Source organism: Protopterus annectens, chromosome 3.part0, assembly GCF_019279795.1.
Source record: "Protopterus annectens isolate FY-2018-M chromosome 3.part0, PAN1.0, whole genome shotgun sequence".
Lineage (NCBI taxonomy): Eukaryota > Metazoa > Chordata > Ceratodontiformes > Protopteridae > Protopterus > Protopterus annectens.
Genome location: NC_056731.1, coordinates 914,514,211 through 914,534,676, shown reverse-complemented (window position 1 = coordinate 914,534,676; position 20,466 = coordinate 914,514,211). Strand labels below are relative to the sequence as shown.

The following is a 20,466-nucleotide window of genomic DNA, read 5'->3' as shown; positions in this document are numbered from 1 at the left end:
TGTTAATTAGTTAATCATATTCCCTTTAAATTATCAGTTAACTCAATACAATATACTATATATTCCTATAAGTAAGTGATGATTATAAAGACATGTAAGATTTTTAACATCTGACAAATTATATTTGCTCCTAAATTTTACCACGTTGACAATAAACAGTATATTCATAGCAAACCGATTACTTTAATATTATCAAAGACTGATAACAATACCCATTCAATAACCAATCTATACAAACAAGCTCCTTAGCAACTCAAGATTCATTTATTCACTCCATCCCTCCCATAACATACACAAATATTATGTGTACCCAAAGGCTTCTACATACTTCACACCACCCAGACAGTATATCAAGAATATAGTTCACACAATCCTAAACAGATATAATCATATATGTAAGTAAGCTATTCATATACAGCTTTAAGATCTCAGATGTACTTAATGAATTCAATTAAACCAGTTTAACATTAGTATCATATTCAAATTAAATTTAAATATATTGTAATAGTATATTTTTATCTGTTTCAAATTACATTTTACCAGACAGGTCATTTTCCTTTGTCAGTGATCTAAAAACACATTTTTATATTTTCCTAAGGAAAACTTGCAATGTTTAGTATATTCAAAATACATATTAGTTCACATAGGCACTTATGTATTATTATATAGATAATAATTTTCTGATACTTCATTTCTAAGTTAACAATTATGGAATTTTAACTTTGATGTTAACATTTATTTACTTTAAACCTCATATAATGTACCTTCAATTAAATTCTTAGACATAGGTAAATTCTAAATGGCATAACACTCACTATAACATTTTATAAATTTAACAAAGCTTTAAATATTAATTCTAACAGCTATTAAACTTATTACAAATAACACAGTAGTAAAGACCAAAGTAGTTTCCTTTAAACTACTTAGGTGTGTGCTGCCCTTCATGCTCTTATTGTTTTTTAACACTGCATTATTATATATTTCATTTATTTAATTGACCAACACAATAAGCAAACATATTCTGTGCACCTTTTAATTTCACTTTCTCTATTTAAGATATTAACATGTATATTACACTTTAAATCCTGAAGACAAACTCTTGCAATCACCAAAACCAGTAAAAAATATAAAAATAAGCCAAAGTTAACGGAAAGTACGAGTCCACTTTGCGGTAATATTGTGTTCTTAACGCAACTTTTATTGACAAACCAAGAAACGTTTTCGCTACAAACCCAGTTGTAGCTTCCTCAGAATACATTTGAAACAATGAGAAGTTGATTTTTAAAACATAAAAAGAGCGCCAAATTGTGAAGCGCTTAAGTTTTCTAAAAGGTATAGTACATTTGAAAATAAAAACACAATATATGCTCCCATTTAATTACAGATATGTATAAAGTTCCGTCCTTATTGTCCGGAGTATTAAAAAAGTATGCAAATGTCAACGCTATACAAGTAAAACATCTATCGTTTAAAACATAATTAAGAGTAACAATATACTGTCAGACCAAGTTCCGTGTTGCAAAGCAAAGGATTAATGCCGTTTTTTACAAAGAGAGTTAAACTATACTCATCAGTTTATACTGTACCATGATAATAAACTAGAAGTCCGATCTCCAAAAAGGACTAGTAGAAAAGTTTAAGTTTGATAAATTGTGTATGCCAAAATGAGTGACCTGACTCATCAAGAGTCAGTGATCAGTCCCAGAAGTTTCAGACTTCAGTAAAGTTAGTCCACTATTTAATCGTGTTAGCACAAAAACTCTAATATTTGTCATGGACAGCCTTACCAAAACAGATGGTAGTATACTCCTTGTGTGAAGAGGTGTGTTCGTATTAAAAACAAATTGTTTGAGAATATTTATTAAAGGTGAACAATGTGTACAAACTCGCCGGAAAGGGAGAAACCTTACTGCTCCAAGATAAATAAAATGATGTACTGCTGTAGTGTGATAGTCCGAAAGTAGGGCTCAAAAATGAATGTGCAAAGTGTGATAAATATTATGCCTACATACCAACCCTAGTTGCAAGATATAAAAATGGGCTAAGCAGGACAATGGTACTAAGCTAATAGGTGGGCTAATGGTGAATCCCTACTAATTGCACATTATGTCCATAAGGTGTACTAATGATTGGCGATCCGATGATATGTGTGTGTATGCCAGGAAATGACTGATCATAAACAAGTAACCGTGGTACAGGTCAGGGAAAGGGTAGGATGTAATCAAACCCTATTCCAGTAAAAGTATATTTAGAGAGCTCAAAATGATGTTGTGGCTATCTTAGATAACTCTTGAGTTTAAGTAAACTTGAGATGTTGCAATTCTCATTCAAACCTGGTGGTTGAAATGCATTCAATTTTAGTTGCCATTCTAGTTCTTTGGTTTCCAACAAAATGGATACCGGGCCACCTCTGATGTTATGGGGGACATGGTCAATGGCAAAAAATAAAAAACTGTGGTTTTTATTCTGTAAAATATGCTTAGAAAGTGCATTATCCTCCTTGCCTTTTTTAATGGCGTACATGTGCTGATAAATTCTCTCTTTGAATTTACGCTCTGTTTTGCCGATGTAATAGGCTGAGCAGCAAGTACAAGTTGCCAGATAAACTATAAATTTTGTATTACAGTTAACTTTGTGATGACTGGTGAGCTTTCTACCGTTCAATTGAACTGCATTCCCTGTCCTAAGACAACTACACCAGTTGCAATTTCCACAAGTGAAAGTTCCTTTCTGACGGGAGAAGAAGTCAAATTGTTTTTTGGATTCCAGTATGTTTTTTAAGTTCTTGCCTCTCCTGAAAACAATGAGAGGCTTTTCACCCAATTTTTCAAGAAGTAGACTGTTACTGGTAATGAAATGCCAGTTTTTAAACAACATGGAACTGATGTACTTTGAGTCCATGTTGAAGGATGTTATGAAACTGGAAGGGTAAAAGTTTTGTTTATTGGTTATGTCTCTTGCTGGCCCTAAAGTAGATGTCAAGTCTAATGTGCCCAAAAGGTCTGTAACTGCAGGCACGCTGTTGCATTGTATAATGGTGTCAGAAAGTAGGGGTTTGTAGAAACCATTAAGTCTCTTGTTGGTGACCTCTATTGTAAGCTCTTCTATCAGCGAGCCTGGATAGTCACGACTAGTGAACATGTCATACAGGAGTGAGCACTCCCTGTTGTAATGAATGTCATTGCTACACATTCTGGCTGCTCGAATCAACTGGCCTTTAACTATCGATCTTTTTTGTTTGTATGGATGTTGACTTGAAAAGTGTAGAAGTGAATTACAGTAGGTAGGTTTTCTGTAAATAGTAGATGAAAGTGTGCCTGTGGTAGAATGTTTTTCAAGTTTGACATCCAGATAGTCAATAGAGTCAGTTGAAAAATGGTAAGTGAATTTGAAAAATGTCGTAGTGTTATTCATGTAATTGATGGTGGATATAGCATCCTGTTCAGAGCCTCTGAAAAGGATAAAGATGTCATCCAGGTATCTTGTATAGTAGATGATAAAGTGAGCTAGTTGAGGGTTATCCAGAATGAATTTCTTCTCCCAAAAGGCTACTACCATGTTGGCAACAGTGGTGCCACAGGGTGAGCCCATTGCTATACCCTGAGTTTGTAAGAAGTAGTTGTTTTCAAAAATGAAAAAATTAGATGTTAGTATTATGTCAATTAATTCAGTAACTGTGTCAATTTCAATTTGTGGTGCCCCTAACTCCTTAAGCAAGATACCAATCCATTCTGAGGCCTCCTGGTGTGGGATGGAAGTGTATAAGTCCACTATATCTATTGTGAGAAAATTAAAATCACAGGTCAAGTGTAATTGATTAATATTTGAAAGGAATGTCCAAGAGTCCTTGCAGATGCCAGGAATTAATTTTAAATATTTAGCAAGGATGTTGTCCACTAGTCGGGCACTGGGATGAGTCATAGAGGACCTGCCATCTATGAGTGCTCTGATCGGTGGGTCATGCAGGTTCTTGTGAATTTTCGGAATTCCGAAAATAATGGGTGTTTTGGGTGTAGTGATATCTATGTAGTGATAGACTTCATTGTTGATTTTCCCTGCCAGGAAGAGGTCCCTAAAGTACCCTCTATTTCTTACAAATGTTGTGTTCATCTCGTTAAGGGAAGATGGTCTATAGGCTGGGCTATCAAGAATGGACCGCATTCTTTCCGAATAATCACTATTTTCAAAAATTACGAGCCCACCACCTTTATCAGGTTTGAGGACCCTTACTGGGATGTCACAAAGTTCCCTTAAGAGGGTATGCTGCTCTTTAGTGATGTTAAACTTTTGTTTATTTGTTAGAAATTTCTGTTGTGCTTCAAAGTGTCTTAAATCGACCTCACAAGCCCTTTCAAATAAAACCAATCCAGGATGTAAGGGAGGGTTATACACACTCAAAAGTTTCAAGTTATGTAATTCATGTTGCATGGGAACAGAAAACATTAAACCTAAATTCAATTTCCTTGTGAAATATTTCAAATCAATGATAGTTTCAGTAAGGTTGAAATGGCAACTGGGGACGAAGGTGTTGCCAAAGGATAGTAAGTCAATCAATTCTTGTTCGATTGTAAACTTGGAGAAATTGTAAATGTGAAAGTCACCTTTAGTGTTAGTGAGAATCAATGGTAGGTCAGGAGGCAATGCTTCAATGCTGTTATTCAGTTGTATAGGTGTTAATTGTTCCAGTTCTTCCTCTGAGCTTTGTGGCGAATGTTGTACCTTTCGCCTAAAAAACCTGTGTTGTCATAATTTTGGTTTTGGGGAATAGAGGTAGAGCCGGTTTGTTGTGGCCTGTTGTTGCTAAATTTGTTAGAGTTATACATGTTGGCCCAAATTCTGTTGCTCCTTCTAGGACCTGTATTCGGTGCTGTTGACTCTTGTGTCAAAGACATTTGCTGGTTAGGGTCAAAAGCAGCATCAGGGCTGTTATTTTCTGATAGTTGGAATTCACCGTTGTTAACTTGACGTCCCTGCGGGAAAGTCAATTTCTCATAAGCTTTGTTATGCTGATATGCAAAATTGTCTCTGTTAAGTTTTTTTATTTTGTTGCCTTTTAATTTGTTAAGAAGAGCATCTATACTGTTAAAGATGCGTGTATAGTCGTATTTGTAATTATTAAAGTCCAGGTCATTTTTAATTGAATTGTCTAATTCATTAAGTTCTGTAGTTAATGAAGAGATATGTGTGGAATAATGCTTTATAATTAAATCTAGAAGTTGGAGCCCTTGTTGATCAAAAAGTGTTTTTAAGTCATTCAAGAAACAGTCATCATTAATAAGTCCAGTAGGTGCAAAAGTGCTCAGTAAGCCCTTAGGGACAATTTTATCTTTAACACATTGTTTAAAATAACACATTTCTAGTTGTAGTTTGCGAAGTTTTACCAGTTTGTTATCAAAAGATTGTAGTTTGCTCACCATAGAGTCCGGTGTAGGAACATTATCCTCCTTGCCTTAAAAAAGGCAAGGAGGATAATGCACTTTCTAAGCATATTTTACAGAATAAAAACCACAGTTTTTTATTTTTTGCCATTGACCATGTCCCCCATAACATCAGAGGTGGCCCGGTATCCATTTTGTTGGAAACCAAAGAACTAGAATGGCAACTAAAATTGAATGCATTTCAACCACCAGGTTTGAATGAGAATTGCAACATCTCAAGTTTACTTAAACTCAAGAGTTATCTAAGATAGCCACAACATCATTTTGAGCTCTCTAAATATACTTTTACTGGAATAGGGTTTGATTACATCCTACCCTTTCCCTGACCTGTACCACGGTTACTTGTTTATGATCAGTCATTTCCTGGCATACACACACATATCATCGGATCGCCAATCATTAGTACACCTTATGGACATAATGTGCAATTAGTAGGGATTCACCATTAGCCTACCTATTAGCTTAGTACCATTGTCCTGCTTAGCCCATTTTTATATCTTGCAACTAGGGTTGGTATGTAGGCATAATATTTGTTATCACACTTTGCACATTCATTTTTGAGCCCTACTTTTGGACTATCACACTACAGCAGTACATCATTTTATTTATCTTGGAGCAGTAAGGTTTCGCCCTTTCCGGTGAGTTTGTACACATTGTTCACCTTTAATAAATATTCTCAAACAATTTGTTTTTAATACGAACACACCTCTTCACACAAGGAGTATACTACCATCTGTTTTGGTAAGGCTGTCCATGACAAATATTAGAGTTTTGTGCTAACACGATTAAATAGTGGACTAACTTTACTGAAGTCTGAAACTTCTGGGACTGATCACTGACTCTTGATGAGTCAGGTCACTCATTTTGGCATACACAATTTATCAAACTTAAACTTTTCTACTAGTCCTTTTTGGAGATCGGACTTCTAGTTTATTATCATGGTACAGTATAAACTGATGAGTATAGTTTAACTCTCTTTGTAAAAAACGGCATTAATCCTTTGCTTTGCAACACGGAACTTGGTCTGACAGTATATTGTTACTCTTAATTATGTTTTAAACGATAGATGTTTTACTTGTATAGCGTTGACATTTGTACACTTTAAATCCTATAATTTCCATAAATATTAAGGTTATCTCACTTTATTCTCATTTAAACTTCTTTCCATTGCAGTGTTCCATTTGGAAGCTTTTCTGAGTTCAAAGGTTTTCCTCAGCTCACTGGTGCTTCTGCTGATTTCCACATCTTCCTTCCCAGAAAAATATTACTCATGAGCCCATTTTAAGCCATGGAAGATGGTAAGATTTACAATTCAAAGCAGGAAATGTTGTTTAACTTATCCCAAAAATGTCAACAATCAAAACAAAGCACCATAGCATTTTCTATATGATACAAAGCAATCACAAGTCCAGTTCACTTAGGTCCAAAGCATTTAAATTCAGCATTTAACTAAAGAAATTAAATAATTCATAGAAACTCTAAACTCATTTAACAAAACACATAGCGAAAACAGTTATACTCTTTGAAACATCACTACACATCATGCATATATTTAAATAAGGTCTCATATTTAACACAAAGTATTTATCTCTACTATCAGTTTTCTTAACCAGAATATTTCAGTATATCAAAACCTATGTGAATAACTGATCTTAGACTTTTATACGTATGAGGAGAAAACCATCTAATTTATAACATTTGATTCTGGTCTGCACATAGGATTTAGTAAAACACTATGTTGTTATGCAGACAGATGTTGCTGTGTTAATTATTATTATTATTATTGTTATTTTCCAATTTAACAAACAGAAAGGATTTACCTTGGGAATTATGGAGTCCTTCTGACTGTTGAAGCAATATATATATATATATATATATATATATAATGTAATAAAGCATATTGCCAGATGCATAAAACAGTCCAAAAAGAGAAAAATTAAAAGACTTGTTACTTTTCTTTGAAATTTTTGCTGTTGTTATCTTTTGTTGACCATCTATTTTTGAGTGCATGTCTTTTTAAACTTATTGAGGACCAGTCCATTTCTTCTTTTTTATCTATAAGTTTATTTTTCTGAGTAAAGTCCAGGGCTTCATCTAATGAATTAAATGTCTTTTGACCCTCTGCTAGGAATACTCTAATTTTCACAGGGAACAACATTTTGAGCCTTAATATTTGATTTTTTTAGACTTTTAAAGACGTACAGGTAGGTGCCTGCATGAATAGGTGTGCCTTCTTTGAAGGTTGGTTGTTGGGCCGGCAACTCAGCACCATAAAAATCCACTGCCAATCATTAGCGGACTGGAGTTTCGCTGTGGCAACCCCAAACAATTAGTGGGATGCAGGCTTTCATTTTAGATATTACTGAAGAAGTAGTCATTATCAAATCTGATTGTTTTACCATGAAAAATTATTGGAGAGTTAGACAATGCTGTTTTTAGGACCAAGTATTTATCTTGTGTGGAGACAAAACTTGACAATTATAGATCTTAGTGTGGATGGGGCTTTTGTTGTTTGAAAGAGACCTATGTGCTCTTTCTATTCGAAGGATAGTGACTCTGGCATGTTTAAGGTTTTTGGAAGCCAAGTATTCAGAAAATACACCATCCTTCTTCTTTCTCAGGATTACCATATATTCTTATATTGTTCATTCCGGACCTGCTTTCAAGATCATCTACCTTTTTTAAGAGAAAAGTGTTTTGCTTAAGCAGACATTCAACTTGGCTTTCATTTTCATTTAATCTGACATCTACATGATTCTGTGATTCCTCCATGGAAGTGATATGGCCAGAATGTTTCTTTATAATTTCATTGAGTAAATCAATCTGTTTCTTATTTTCTTGTTTTATAGTGTTCATTTTACTCTCCAGTTTGCCAATTTTTAGTGATATTTCTTGCATGCTAGTTACAAGAGACTGTAGTTCTTTCTTCATCCCATTTTCTTGCTTGTGAGGAAGCTTTAAGATGACTCATGATTACTCTTGACTGAAAAAACGTCTGACAGGATAAAATCAAAATAAAATCTTTAAAAGCTGATTTTCTTGCTGGATTCTCTTCACACTTTATTTCTTGTCATATGAAGGCTGTTTTAATGACAGTTTCTTCAGTTTATAGTTAAATAATCATGTCAGAATAACTGAACAGAGGCAGAGCAAACTTTTTATGCTGCTAATTACTTAGCATCTTAGCTACACCTCCCAGGTACATTTTTTATTTGTCACAGGAAGCTGGGTAAAACTGGGCAAAGATAACAGTTAACACTACCCACAGCAGACTACACATGCCTTTTTTTTACTTTTAGCACAATTTATGTGGGAGGTCCCTGCCTAACTCTTAACATCTCTCCTCAAAAATTCTGTATATATTTAAAAATAATGGGTGGGGGTGACAAAATCAGGAGCAATGTATAACTATTACTATAACTCACTTAAACAATTAGTAGAGCAACAGATTTTGCATCAACACAGATTTTCTGAGCAATAAGATTTAAGAAACTCTACCATCTATCATTATTGATTTATCTGTGATTTACAGTCAAATTGGGGGCAGGATAAAAAATGTGAGGCAAAATTTAGAGACATTTTGTAAAATCAGGGGCAATTGAGAAGTATTATTCTCTGTATAATTCTCAACATCTCGGTATACCTCTCAACATCTTTACTGAAGAATTCTAGACAAAGCAAAAAAATAATGGGACAAAACAAGGGGAAATGTTTGACTATTACTCTAATTCAGTTAAAACATTAGAGCAACATATTTTGCATCGACATGCAGTTTCTGAATAGTAAGATGCATGAAACTCTAATATCTAGCATTATAGACTTGTCTGAAATCCTCAGTGATTTCCCAGTAAATCAAAAACTTTATAAGGGAAACACTGAGAAAAAGTCAGGATTCTGTAAAAGCAGGTATGAAAGTCAGGAATTTGAACTGTTAGCAAACAGTTTTTATGCATCAGTGTGTAAGAGAATGTGTTTCAAGCAGTGGGGGAAAAGGTTTAAAGATAGACTGGAGCAGAAAGAGAGGAATTATTAATTTATGTTCTTTACACAATACTACTTTTAAAAATTTATGGTAGAACACTATAAAATAAGAAAGTCAGTCCTGCAAAAGCAGGATCACACATACACACTGACCCACACTCATGCACACTTGCACTTACACACACTTGCACACTGTACTCACGCATGGCCATATACACTTGGACTCAAATACATACATACACACTCAGAAGTTAAGATTTGCCCCTTTTCTGAATGAAAAGTAGACAGCCTATTGTACATGTTCTTGTCTTGACAGCTGTGGCTTCAACATCCAGTTTTGAACAAACAAGAAGTATGAAACTCTAACAACTGGCATTACTATCAGTCTGCGGTCCTCAGTGACTTACCAAAATATTAAACATTATAAGAGGGACAGGAGATAGAATAGAAGGCAAGTTAAGAATTATTGCCTTATCAGTGAAGATTTTTTTTCTTTGCTTTGCAACCAGTCATGGTTCCAGCATTGCATCTGCATCTACCTAGCCAGCGAATAAGATGCAGATACAGGCAGGACCAATGGTGCAAGTGTTTTTTTGTTTGCCCACAAAACACTGTAACAGAAAATTAAGAAACATTCTTATTTTGTTTGGTTGGTGAGTCAGTTAAGGGCACAGAACAAGAGTATGTGGAAAGTGGGGGAGTGGGGCATTTGCCTCTCCTCACCCTATGGTTCTGGCACCCTTGCTGTTGGCCTATCATTACCTTTTCTGTGGTCCTAAGACTATTTGTTCACAAGACAGTAGAGAGCATGTACTGGTCAGGAGAAGAGTTGATTCAGGGGGCATCACCTTGGTAGGCATGACAGTGGTTTGTGTTTCAATTTGCCTTTGTCAATCCACACTGCTCCTAGGGCAAGGCATGTCCTCATACCAATGGCCTGAGGTTCTAGCTTCACTCCTTCAGACTGATGGCTGCCCACATTTAAGGGCAGATTATAAATGTCCCCAATATGGAGATTTAATCCAAAGTTGAATCTCACATTATCCATGATACAGGACTTAGAGGTATTTCTGATAGTCCCTGACCTCTCCTCTAGTGGATGACATGTTTGCCTGTGCCTCTTTAGCGGTTTGCAATTTTTCACCCAGGATGGAGTGTACTTTCTACACTTTCACATGTATGCTGCAGTGGCTATTAGCACCAGCTCTGCAGAGCTAAGCACATGTTCACAACCAATGCTGCTTGTTGCACAACAACTTTCAAAGTGCCCATGTTTTTTGGTCATGCTACCTCCCTCTTCTCATGAAAGCCAAGCCCTCATCAGACACTCATCCCATGTTTTCCCCTGCATACCACTCAATCTCTTTGAGCAAGAAATCTTATCAGAGCATACAATAATGGGGGGATGGGGGACAAAGACACAAAAATAGGATGGATTTTAAATATGTCTCTTATAAATTTAGAAAGTTGCTAGAATAACATGATTTTTGTTAGCATGCATTTTCTGTAAGAAATGAAGCCTGAAACTCAAATATATGTCATTACTGACTTTGGTCCTCACTGACTGTCAGAAAACCCCAAATTTTATGTGGAATAGATGAAAAATATGAGGCAAACATTTGGACATTCTGTGGATATCTGGACATTTGAGAAGTATGCCTTTCAGCTCTTCCAGTGCTGAGACTACTAAACAAACCCTGCTTGTGGGAGTTACAGTCAGGGCTTTATGCTTCTGAGCTACAGAACCAGAGCATTTTGCTAACAATTTATTTAGGAGTTTCATTGTTTTGTCAGTATCCTGATACTGAACATTAATTCAGAGTTCTTCCTGTTATGATTTACTATAGATACATTATAAGTGTTGTTTTTCTAGATTTTCCATCTGCAGTTACAGTTCTGAAAAACAAAGCAAAACAAAACACATATAGCCCTCTTGATAGGTTACAGTACACCAAAACATTATCTAGGACGTGACCCTCATGAAAAAAATAGCAACTTTTATTTTTAATTCATTTTTTTTTTATTTCCAATGACAGACATAAGGATTTTGAAAATAGAGAAACATAGAATGGGTGGTTTTGTTTATGTAAAAAGAAGTGGACAAATGACATTAGGGTAGATTCTGATATTCTAAGCTTTGATCTAGTCTTTCTACTCTCAATTTTCTAGTTGAAGATTCAAACCGCTAAATCTTGGCTCATTATTAATCCATCACAAGATGCACTACTTACCTCTGTCAGTATCTTTTTCACAGATAAAACCATTAGCTTCACTGCAATGGAAGTCATTCCACAATCCAGCCTGAGACAGTCCTGCACAATTTTCTCCTTCTTCATATCCAATTGACCAGTTGTCAGGTTGCCCAATCTTCCAGTTCCTTTAAAAATTAAGCAACATTTATTTCTTGTGATAGTTTTCAGGTCTTCCACATTTTAGATCTTAAAAAATATTCTGTCTTGAATGAGTATGGTAAATAAATAATTCAAGACTGGCAATATGCTAGATAAGCATCACTTTTGACAACAAAGTTTTCAGTGAGTGATGTGTGAAGTTCCTAGAATATATTTATTTTTTCCTATCACACTGACATATGAGTGAGATGCTGGAAATGCACTAATTATTTTCAGTTATGACACAACATTACATTGCTGTTTGCGTCTGTTTTTATTATAAGATTTTACTTTTAGGCATATAAATACATACATGCATATACACATATCATTATCTTCTTTCGGCTGTTCCCGTTAGGGGTCGCCACAGCAGATCACCTGTTTCCATTTCTTCCTGTTCTCTGCATCTTGTAAGATGTAAGAGTGTACAGGATATGTACAAGGATAGTGTGACAGTGGTGAGGTCTGAGGTGGGAGTGACGTATGCATTTAAGGTGGAGGTGGGATTACATCAAGGATCAGCTCTGAGCCCTTTCTTATTTGCAATGGTGATGGACAGGTTGACAGACGAGATCGGATAGGAGTCCCCGTGGTCTATGATGTTTGCAGATGATATTGTGATCTGTAGTGAGAGTAGGGAACAGGTGGAGGAGACCCTGGAGAGGTGGAGATATGCTCTAGAGAGAAGAGGAATGAAGGTCAGCAGGACTAAGACAGAATATATGTGTGTGAATGAGTGGGAGGATAGAGAAGTGGTGAGGATGCAGGGAGTAGAGGTAGTGAAGGTGAATGAGTTTAAGTACTTGGGATCAACAGTTCAGAGTAATGGTGAGTGTGGAAGAGAGGTGAAGAAGAGAATACAGGTCTGGATGGAGTGGGTGGAGAAGAGTGTCAGGAGTGATTTGTGACAGACGAGTACCAGTAAGAGTGAAAGGGAAGGTCTACAAGAGGGTAGTGAGACCAGCTATGTTATACGGGTTGGAGACAGTGGCACTGACGAAAAGGCAGGAGTCAGAGCTTGACATGGCAGAATTGAAGATATTAAGATTTGCACTGGGTGTGACGAGGATGGACAGGATTAGGAATAAGTATATTAAAGGGTCAGCCCAGGTTGGAAGGTTTGGAGACAAAGCCAGAGAGGCAAGATTACATTGGTTTGGACATGTGCTGAGGAGAAATGCAGAGTATATTGGGAAAAAGATGCTAAGGATGAAGCTACCAGGTAACAGGAAAAGAGGAAGGCCTAAGATAAGGTTTATGGATGTGGTGAGAGAGGACATGCAGGTGGTTGGTGTGACAGAGCAAGATGCAGAGGACAGGAAGAAATGGAAACAGTTGATCTGCTGTGGCGACCCCTAATGGGAGCAGCTGAAAGAAGAAGAAGAAGGAGAAGAAGAAGAATTTTCTTAGTTACTCCCATTTACTAATCCAATATTTCTGACAGAGTACTCTGTAGAGAATTTTTAAGGTCTGCCAACTCATTATACTCCCAAAACATATGTTACCAGTTACCTCTTTCTTCCCCATTATACCTCCAGCATTTACCATCTACATGAGGAAAAATTCTTTGGTGTCTGTTTGGGGTATAAAAATACTTCTGCAAACACTTTCAAGCAACAATAGTAAATCTTCTAGACTTTGTTGTATATTTGGAAGCCATACATACATCATCCCATTATTATCTTGTGAATTTCTTATCCAGTCTCTCTTCCTAATTGTTTATAACGTCATCTGATTGATTCTTATAGGTATCATGCAATATTTTATATGCCCTACTAATTATTCCTTCTTAATAGCTACTTCACCTCTGGATTCAACTAAAAACTCTACCACAGACTGTATTTTCAATTAGGATTCCCCTTTCCCTTTCTCTTTACCTATACTCTGACATCAGTCCCTGACAGGGTTGACAGTCTCTAGCCTGTAGTCTAAATGTCTTCTTGGCCTCTTCCCATTCTATTACCTTTCCTACTCTAATTATTTGCTACCAATACCTGGTTTCTTTGTCAGTTTTCTTCAGTAAAATCCCTCTTGTGTATTCTCTGTACCGCTAATTGCAGTTATCCCTATTGTAAAATCTCTTTTCTCGATTCTCATGTTGGCTTAGTTATTAGAATACTTTTTGCTACTTTCTGAAGTAGCTGTTCTTATTTTCCTCAAGGATCTGCATCCAAAATTTCACTCTGTCCTTATTTCTTGAATTTACCCCATGCTTGATCTTCAACCCTTTGCACTTCAAATTATAGCTTTCTGCTTGTCTTATATATATGAGCCTAAACTGTGTAGCTCTAAACTACCCCATTCAAATCCGGTAATCACAATCCATCTTGTTCTTTTGGAAGGATCAACTTATCCCACTTGGCTGTTATGCTCTTCCCCTCCCAGATAAAATCCTTCAGCTCTTTATTAATTATTGCCCACAACTTCAGCTCTGATTGATAAAAACATGCCTGACCTGTATATAAAAAAAAAAGTGGATGAAAAACATTCTCACTGCTTGTATCTTGTTATCCATATCCACAAACATTTCTCAGTTTTTGTATTATATTTTGTTTAATCTCTTCCCACATATCATTAGCTGCCATAACAGAATCCTTTTAATTTACATTTCTAAATAGTTCCTTTTATTGTTTAACATAAATATGGATATTGCTGAACCAATTCATGAGTAGGTACAAAGTTTACAGATACAGCCTTTGTTTTATCTTCATTAATTCTATATCCCGAAAAGACTTGAATCTGTCTGAAAATGTTCCATAACACTGGGATGTCCTTTTCTGGTTTTATCAGGTACAAAATAATATCATCTGCAAATAAAACCATCTTTTCTTGATTACCATACTGATTACATCCTTGAATTTCTAAGTCCCTTATTTTCTTTGCCAATGGCTCTAAATATAAAGAAATTAACAAAGGGGAAAGAGGAAACCCCTCTCAGGTTTCTCTGTTCAGACTCAACTTCTCAGAAAGAAACCTCAGTTTAATTTTTTTTGCCTCTGATCCCTCTTCCAATTCTATTAACTTTTCTACTCTAATTATTTGGTACCAATACTTGGTTTCTTTGTCAGTTTTCTTCAGTAAAATCCCTCTTGTGTATTCTCTGTGCCACTAATTGCAGTTATCCCTATTGATAAAAATCTCTTTTCTCAATTCTCATGTTGGCTTAGTTATTAGAATACTTTTTGCTACTTTCTGAAGTAGCTGTTCTTATTTTCCTCAAGGATCTGCATCCAAAATTTCACTCTCTCCTTATTTCTTGAATTTACCCCATGCTTCATTTTCATCCCTTTGCACTTCGAATGATAGCTTTCTGCTTGTTTTATATATATGAGCCTTAACTGTGTAGCTCTAAAATACCCCTTCAAATCAAGTAATCACAATCCATCTTGTTCTTTTGGAAGGATCAACTTATCCCACTTGGCTGTTATGCTCTTCCCCTCTCAGATAAAATCCTTCAGCTCTTTATTAATTATTGCCCACAACTTCAGCTCTGATTGATAAAAAACACGCCTGACCTGTATATAAAAAAAAAAAGTGGATGAAAAACATTCTCACTGCTTGTATCTTGTTATCCATATCCACAAACGTTTCTCAGTTTTTGTATTATATTTTGTTTAATCTCTTCCCACATATCATTAGCTGCCATAACAGAATCCTTTTAATTTACATTTCTAAATAGTTCCTTTTATTGTTTCCCATACATATGGATATTGCTGAACCAATTCATGAGTAGGTACAGAGTTTGCAGCTATAGCCTTTGTTTTATCTTCATTAATTTTATATTCCAAAAAGACTTGAAACTATCTAAAAATGCTCCACAACACGGGGACATCCTTTTCTGGTTTTATCAGGTACAAATAATATCTGCAAATAAAACCATCTTTTCTTGATTACCATACCAATTACATCCTTGAATTTTTAAGCCCCTTATTTTCTTTGCCAATGGCTCTAAATATAAAGCAAATAACAAAGGGGATAAAAGAAACCCCTCTCTGGTTTCTCTGTTCAGACTCAACTTCTCAGAAAGAAACCCTCTCAGTTTATTTTTTTTTGCCTCTGATCTCTCATATATCCTCTTAAATTAACCTTCTTATAGTATCACGGAATGAAAAACTTCCATTGCCCTACATATAAAATACAGTGATCCCAGCTTACTCTGTTGAATGCTTTCTCTGCATCAAGACCCATCAACAGCAGCAGCAGTGTTTTCTTATACTATGCTTCTCTCTGGATTATCATTGTTCTGTTAATGTTGTCAAATGTTTGCCTCCCCTCCACAAAACCACACTGATCCAAATCTATCAATTTTGGCATCACCACTGCCATTCCTTTAGCTATTATAGATATAGACACTTTATAATCATGGTTCTAAATAGAAATAGATCTATATGAAGCTGAGTGTGATGGGTCTTTACTGTCTTTAGGGATTACAGCCAACACAGCTTTCTTCCAGGATGTTAGTACTTCCCCTCCTTTTACAATACTGTTAAAACAAAACCTTCCAGATCTTATCTCTTTCTTCCATCCTAGCTTCCCAACTTCTACAGGAATACCATCTGTTCAGGGAGGCTTTCCTGCAGATAGCTTATGTGTCATCATTTTTATCTCATCTCCTCTCCTCCTATCTTAACTGTTAATTTCTGAGCCTCATCTACCTCTAACCTTGGCATACTTAAATGCTCCATAGATATTTTCATTTGTGCTCTTTCTTGATTTCCACATTTTTCTGCTTTATACAAATTATCATATATTTTTTAGAAATATCTTTAATATCTCTACAGGATCTCTGGTTACTTTTTCTTGTTATAGGCTCCCCAAATTTGGCAACAACCCTTTCTACTTTCTGTTGACTAAGTTGTGCACTAAACGTTTTTATGCTCTGGAGTTATTATCAAAAACAGTTGCTTGACAGCAATCTTTCTAAACTCATGTATATTATCCAAATACTCCCTTATTTTCTCCTTAGCACTCTGCAGTTGCACCTCTTCTTGTTCTGTGAGATTCTCCTTATTCTGCAATACTTTAACTTTTGACAGCCCCTCTAAATAATTCTTGTCACTTCTTAACCATATATTTTTCTTTTATTTCTACCCTACTTTTAAACTCCACTTTCATTTTATTCCACTTACTAGTTATAGGTATTGAAAAAATTTGTCTTCCCTAATAACTCTCAAATAATTTTCACTGTCCATTCCTTAAATTCCTCTCTTTTTAACAGGTAGGTGGGGAAATACCACTGTCACATTTTTACTTCATTACCTACCTCCATGTAATATTTTCCACATCTGTTGTATATATCAGAGGCTATGTTCTTGAAACATTATGGCCTGCTTTCCATTTACCAGTCATGTAGTCATGTGTAAAAACATGAAAAAATAAATTCTGTTTGACCTCTCAGTCATACGCTGAATCTGTTTGTCCTATGCTTTCCATAGAACATTCAGTTTTAATATGTCCACTATTGACCTGAAATTCAAGGCATAAAAAGTATTGTGGGAACTGAGTTAGTAGCTGTATATCACATTTTCATATGTTGACAGAAATGTATCTATGTTGAACTGCAGTAGTTTGTGGTCAGGGGTCAGAGATTTGATTCCTTGAAGGTCTGGTTATGCCTTTTGGCTAACCCACTTATAGCTGGATGACAGGGTGAAGTGATTTATACTAATTAGGTTTACAAAGGTTTTTAAGTTTTCCAAAGTAAACTCTGGGTCATTTTCAGTCTGGTGTGGGAGGAGAATCCATGTGAACATTATTTGTAATAATGTAGTAAGTCTTCTCTGATGCAGCTGATTCTAGGGAAATAACTTCTGTCCATTTACAGTGTGCATGATGCAACTACACCAGTTAAGATTACTGAATCTATACATGACCCTATAGACTCAACCTGTATCTGATATCAATTGTTAAATTCACTATTTTTTAACAAATTCTGGTGGGTGTTTTTATCATTTTTGATTGGCTATCATCTCCTTCTGCAATGCACTTGTATTTCTGATGATGTTCTAACTAGTAAAGGAACAAAAGCGCTAAAAACTACATCAGTTCAGTGTGTCCCATTGCAAATCCTGAGATGCCTTATCTGGACTAGATGAATACTGAGATAAGTTAACAAATTATGAGAAAGAAAAACTTGATGTCTACAGCTACAGCTATTTAGAGCACCTCATCTTGTATACATTCTGCAAGAAAAACTCTAAGTGTCGAGAGTTAAAGGCATAAAAAGTTGCCAGCTTTGAGTAAACATAATGTGCTTAAGTTAAGCAGTTCCCCTTTAATCAGGATGTTTTTTGATCATACTATGGAAGCCACTAGCTCTACTAATTTAGACATAAATAAAGTGAAAGAAGCAATGAAGTCTTGATTTAATGGGGGGTTGTCATATAGAACATATAACCAAATGAGGCTTGAAATACAGAATCAGAAGGAAATAAATAAAAGGGAGGATGATATGATACATAACATGCGGTTAATATTACAAGTACATCATTTAAGAAAATTCAGGAAAGGAAATGATTAGCTTAAGCAACTTATGGCACAGTAGACCTCATTGAATAAGCCAGCTCCTTCATAGGTTCATAGGTTCATACTAGGCTATCTGTCCTAGGGCATTTATAAGCCTAGCCAGAGTGTGTTTGGCTTTCTCCACCCATTTTAAATTAATTTTGCTATGCCCTTTTTCGAGGTTAGTATACTGTGCCTCTGTCTAACAGTGACACAGATGTGATACCCGGGGTAAACCTACGATCTCCCATCCACTCATCAAGATTCCTCTTGAAGAGAGTCAATGAGGGACTCTGCCTAACCTAGACTGGGATTTTATTCCAGAGTGAAGGGATCCTCTGGGTTATGAATCTGTCCCTCCAGTATGTCCTATTTATTTCAGTGCTGAGGTTCAAGTCTCTCGAGCGCGTAGCTAGATGGGATTTGGATTTTCTGAGGTGCAGCATGTCCATTAATTCCGGGTTGGACATGGCTTTATATGTCAGGCACAAATCGCCTCTGAGCAGGCGGTATGCCACTGAGTAGAGCTGGAGTTTCTTTAACCGGGCAGCATATGGCATCTGTTTGAGCCCTTTGATCCTCTTGGTGAGGTACTTTTGGGGTCTTTCCAGTTGCTGAAGGTGTCTGGTAAGGTACATCCCAAAAGGGGCATTGTACTCAATTATGGGCCTGATGACGGATGAGTAAAGAGGCACGATGACCTCCCCTGATCTAGATGTGAATCCCTTCATGATTAGGTAGGCTGTATAAAATGTTTTTCTAACTGCTTTGGCCATGTGGTTTTCAAATGAGAGATTGCTATCAACTTGGGTCCCCAGGTCCCTAATTACTTCTTCCGTACTTAATGGATTACCACCTCTGGTATTACATGGTATTATTGCAGGAAAGCTGAAGGTAGAGCTTATTGCTTATGCTGCTGAGGTTTAGTTTGAATCAGAAGACCATTCTAGATCTTTTTATTTTTTATTTTTTTTTGGCTTACTGTCTTTAAGTCTCAAAGGAGTCACAGCAGTGTTTAGTCAAGAAAAGCAAATATGAGATTATATTAGCTTTGATCCATCCTGAGGCAGACTTAAACAAGTGTTAAGCAGTAATCACCTGAAATTGTGTAGGAATTAAATTGTTCTGATATGTACCTGATACAGGAAACCACAGACTTTTTAACAAAACTGTTGACCGGATCAACTTGTGAAATCAGTTGTTGAGATAATTTATACTTACATGAAAGTAGTCATGGTTTTGAAACTGCTGTATGCTCTTTCTAAAGGCTATATAAGTAATGAAGAGACAGTTTAACAAAGATTGCTGTATGGGCTTTCTTGTGAATGTAATGAATGCAATCACTGCTCTGAAATATGTCTTCTTCCCAGGGATTTTACCAGTAAGTGGTTTAACAAAGACTGCTGTATATGTCAGTTAGTGAAATAAAGATTGTTGAGAGGACTACTATTATTTTGAGAACAATCATGGTTCTGCATCAGTTGTGTGACCTTTCTGAAAATCACAAATGTAAATCAGAGATTAACAAGGACTGCTGAATAGCCTTGAGTGTGAAATAGGACTGCTTAAAAAGTCACTATCATGAAACACTTGCGAGCTCTTTCTGAAAATTATACAAGTAAGAGTTGTGGACATTATATTCTGACAAGTAAGAGACTGTTTAACAAAGACTGGTAATAAAGACTACCATCTAGTTCTGTTTGTGAAAATTTGATACTAAGGAAAGCTGTTAAATTTTTTTTGGAAATAACGTTTTATTCTTGCAAATCAGAGCAGGCTTTAAAAGGCCTGAAAGCAATTAAAGGAAGGGCTCATATTAGGTGTACCTGTTGAATAGTGCGCCTGCTTAGTAAAGTAAATGATATTCCATATTTTGAGAATACTAAAGGTTTTTACAGTGCATATTTTGACACTTATATTGGATATTTGAACAGTTTTATGGCATTACCCTTGTCGTATCCCTGAATACCCGTAATTAAGCTGGTGTCAAACGTTGTACTTATCCCTCCAGAGTCTAATACTGAAGGAAAAAGATGGCCCAAAATTTGAATCTGAGGAGGATCCTTATTATGAAATTTTAATTAATCTATAGTATATCAGATGGGGATGTGCAACACGTGGAGTTATGCATAAAACATGAAAAGAAGAATCTC

General features: G+C 35.9%; 1 protein-coding gene across 1 annotated transcript in view; it reads right to left on the bottom strand.

The window, feature by feature from the left end:
* COLEC12 (collectin subfamily member 12) overlaps positions 1 to 20,466 on the bottom strand; it is an 846,619-nt gene that overhangs the window by 36,246 nt on the left and 789,907 nt on the right. The window contains exon 9 of the mRNA XM_044065237.1: positions 11,651 to 11,796. Coding sequence (XP_043921172.1) covers positions 11,651 to 11,796 — 146 coding nt within the window. The remainder of the gene's footprint in view (positions 1 to 11,650; positions 11,797 to 20,466) is intronic.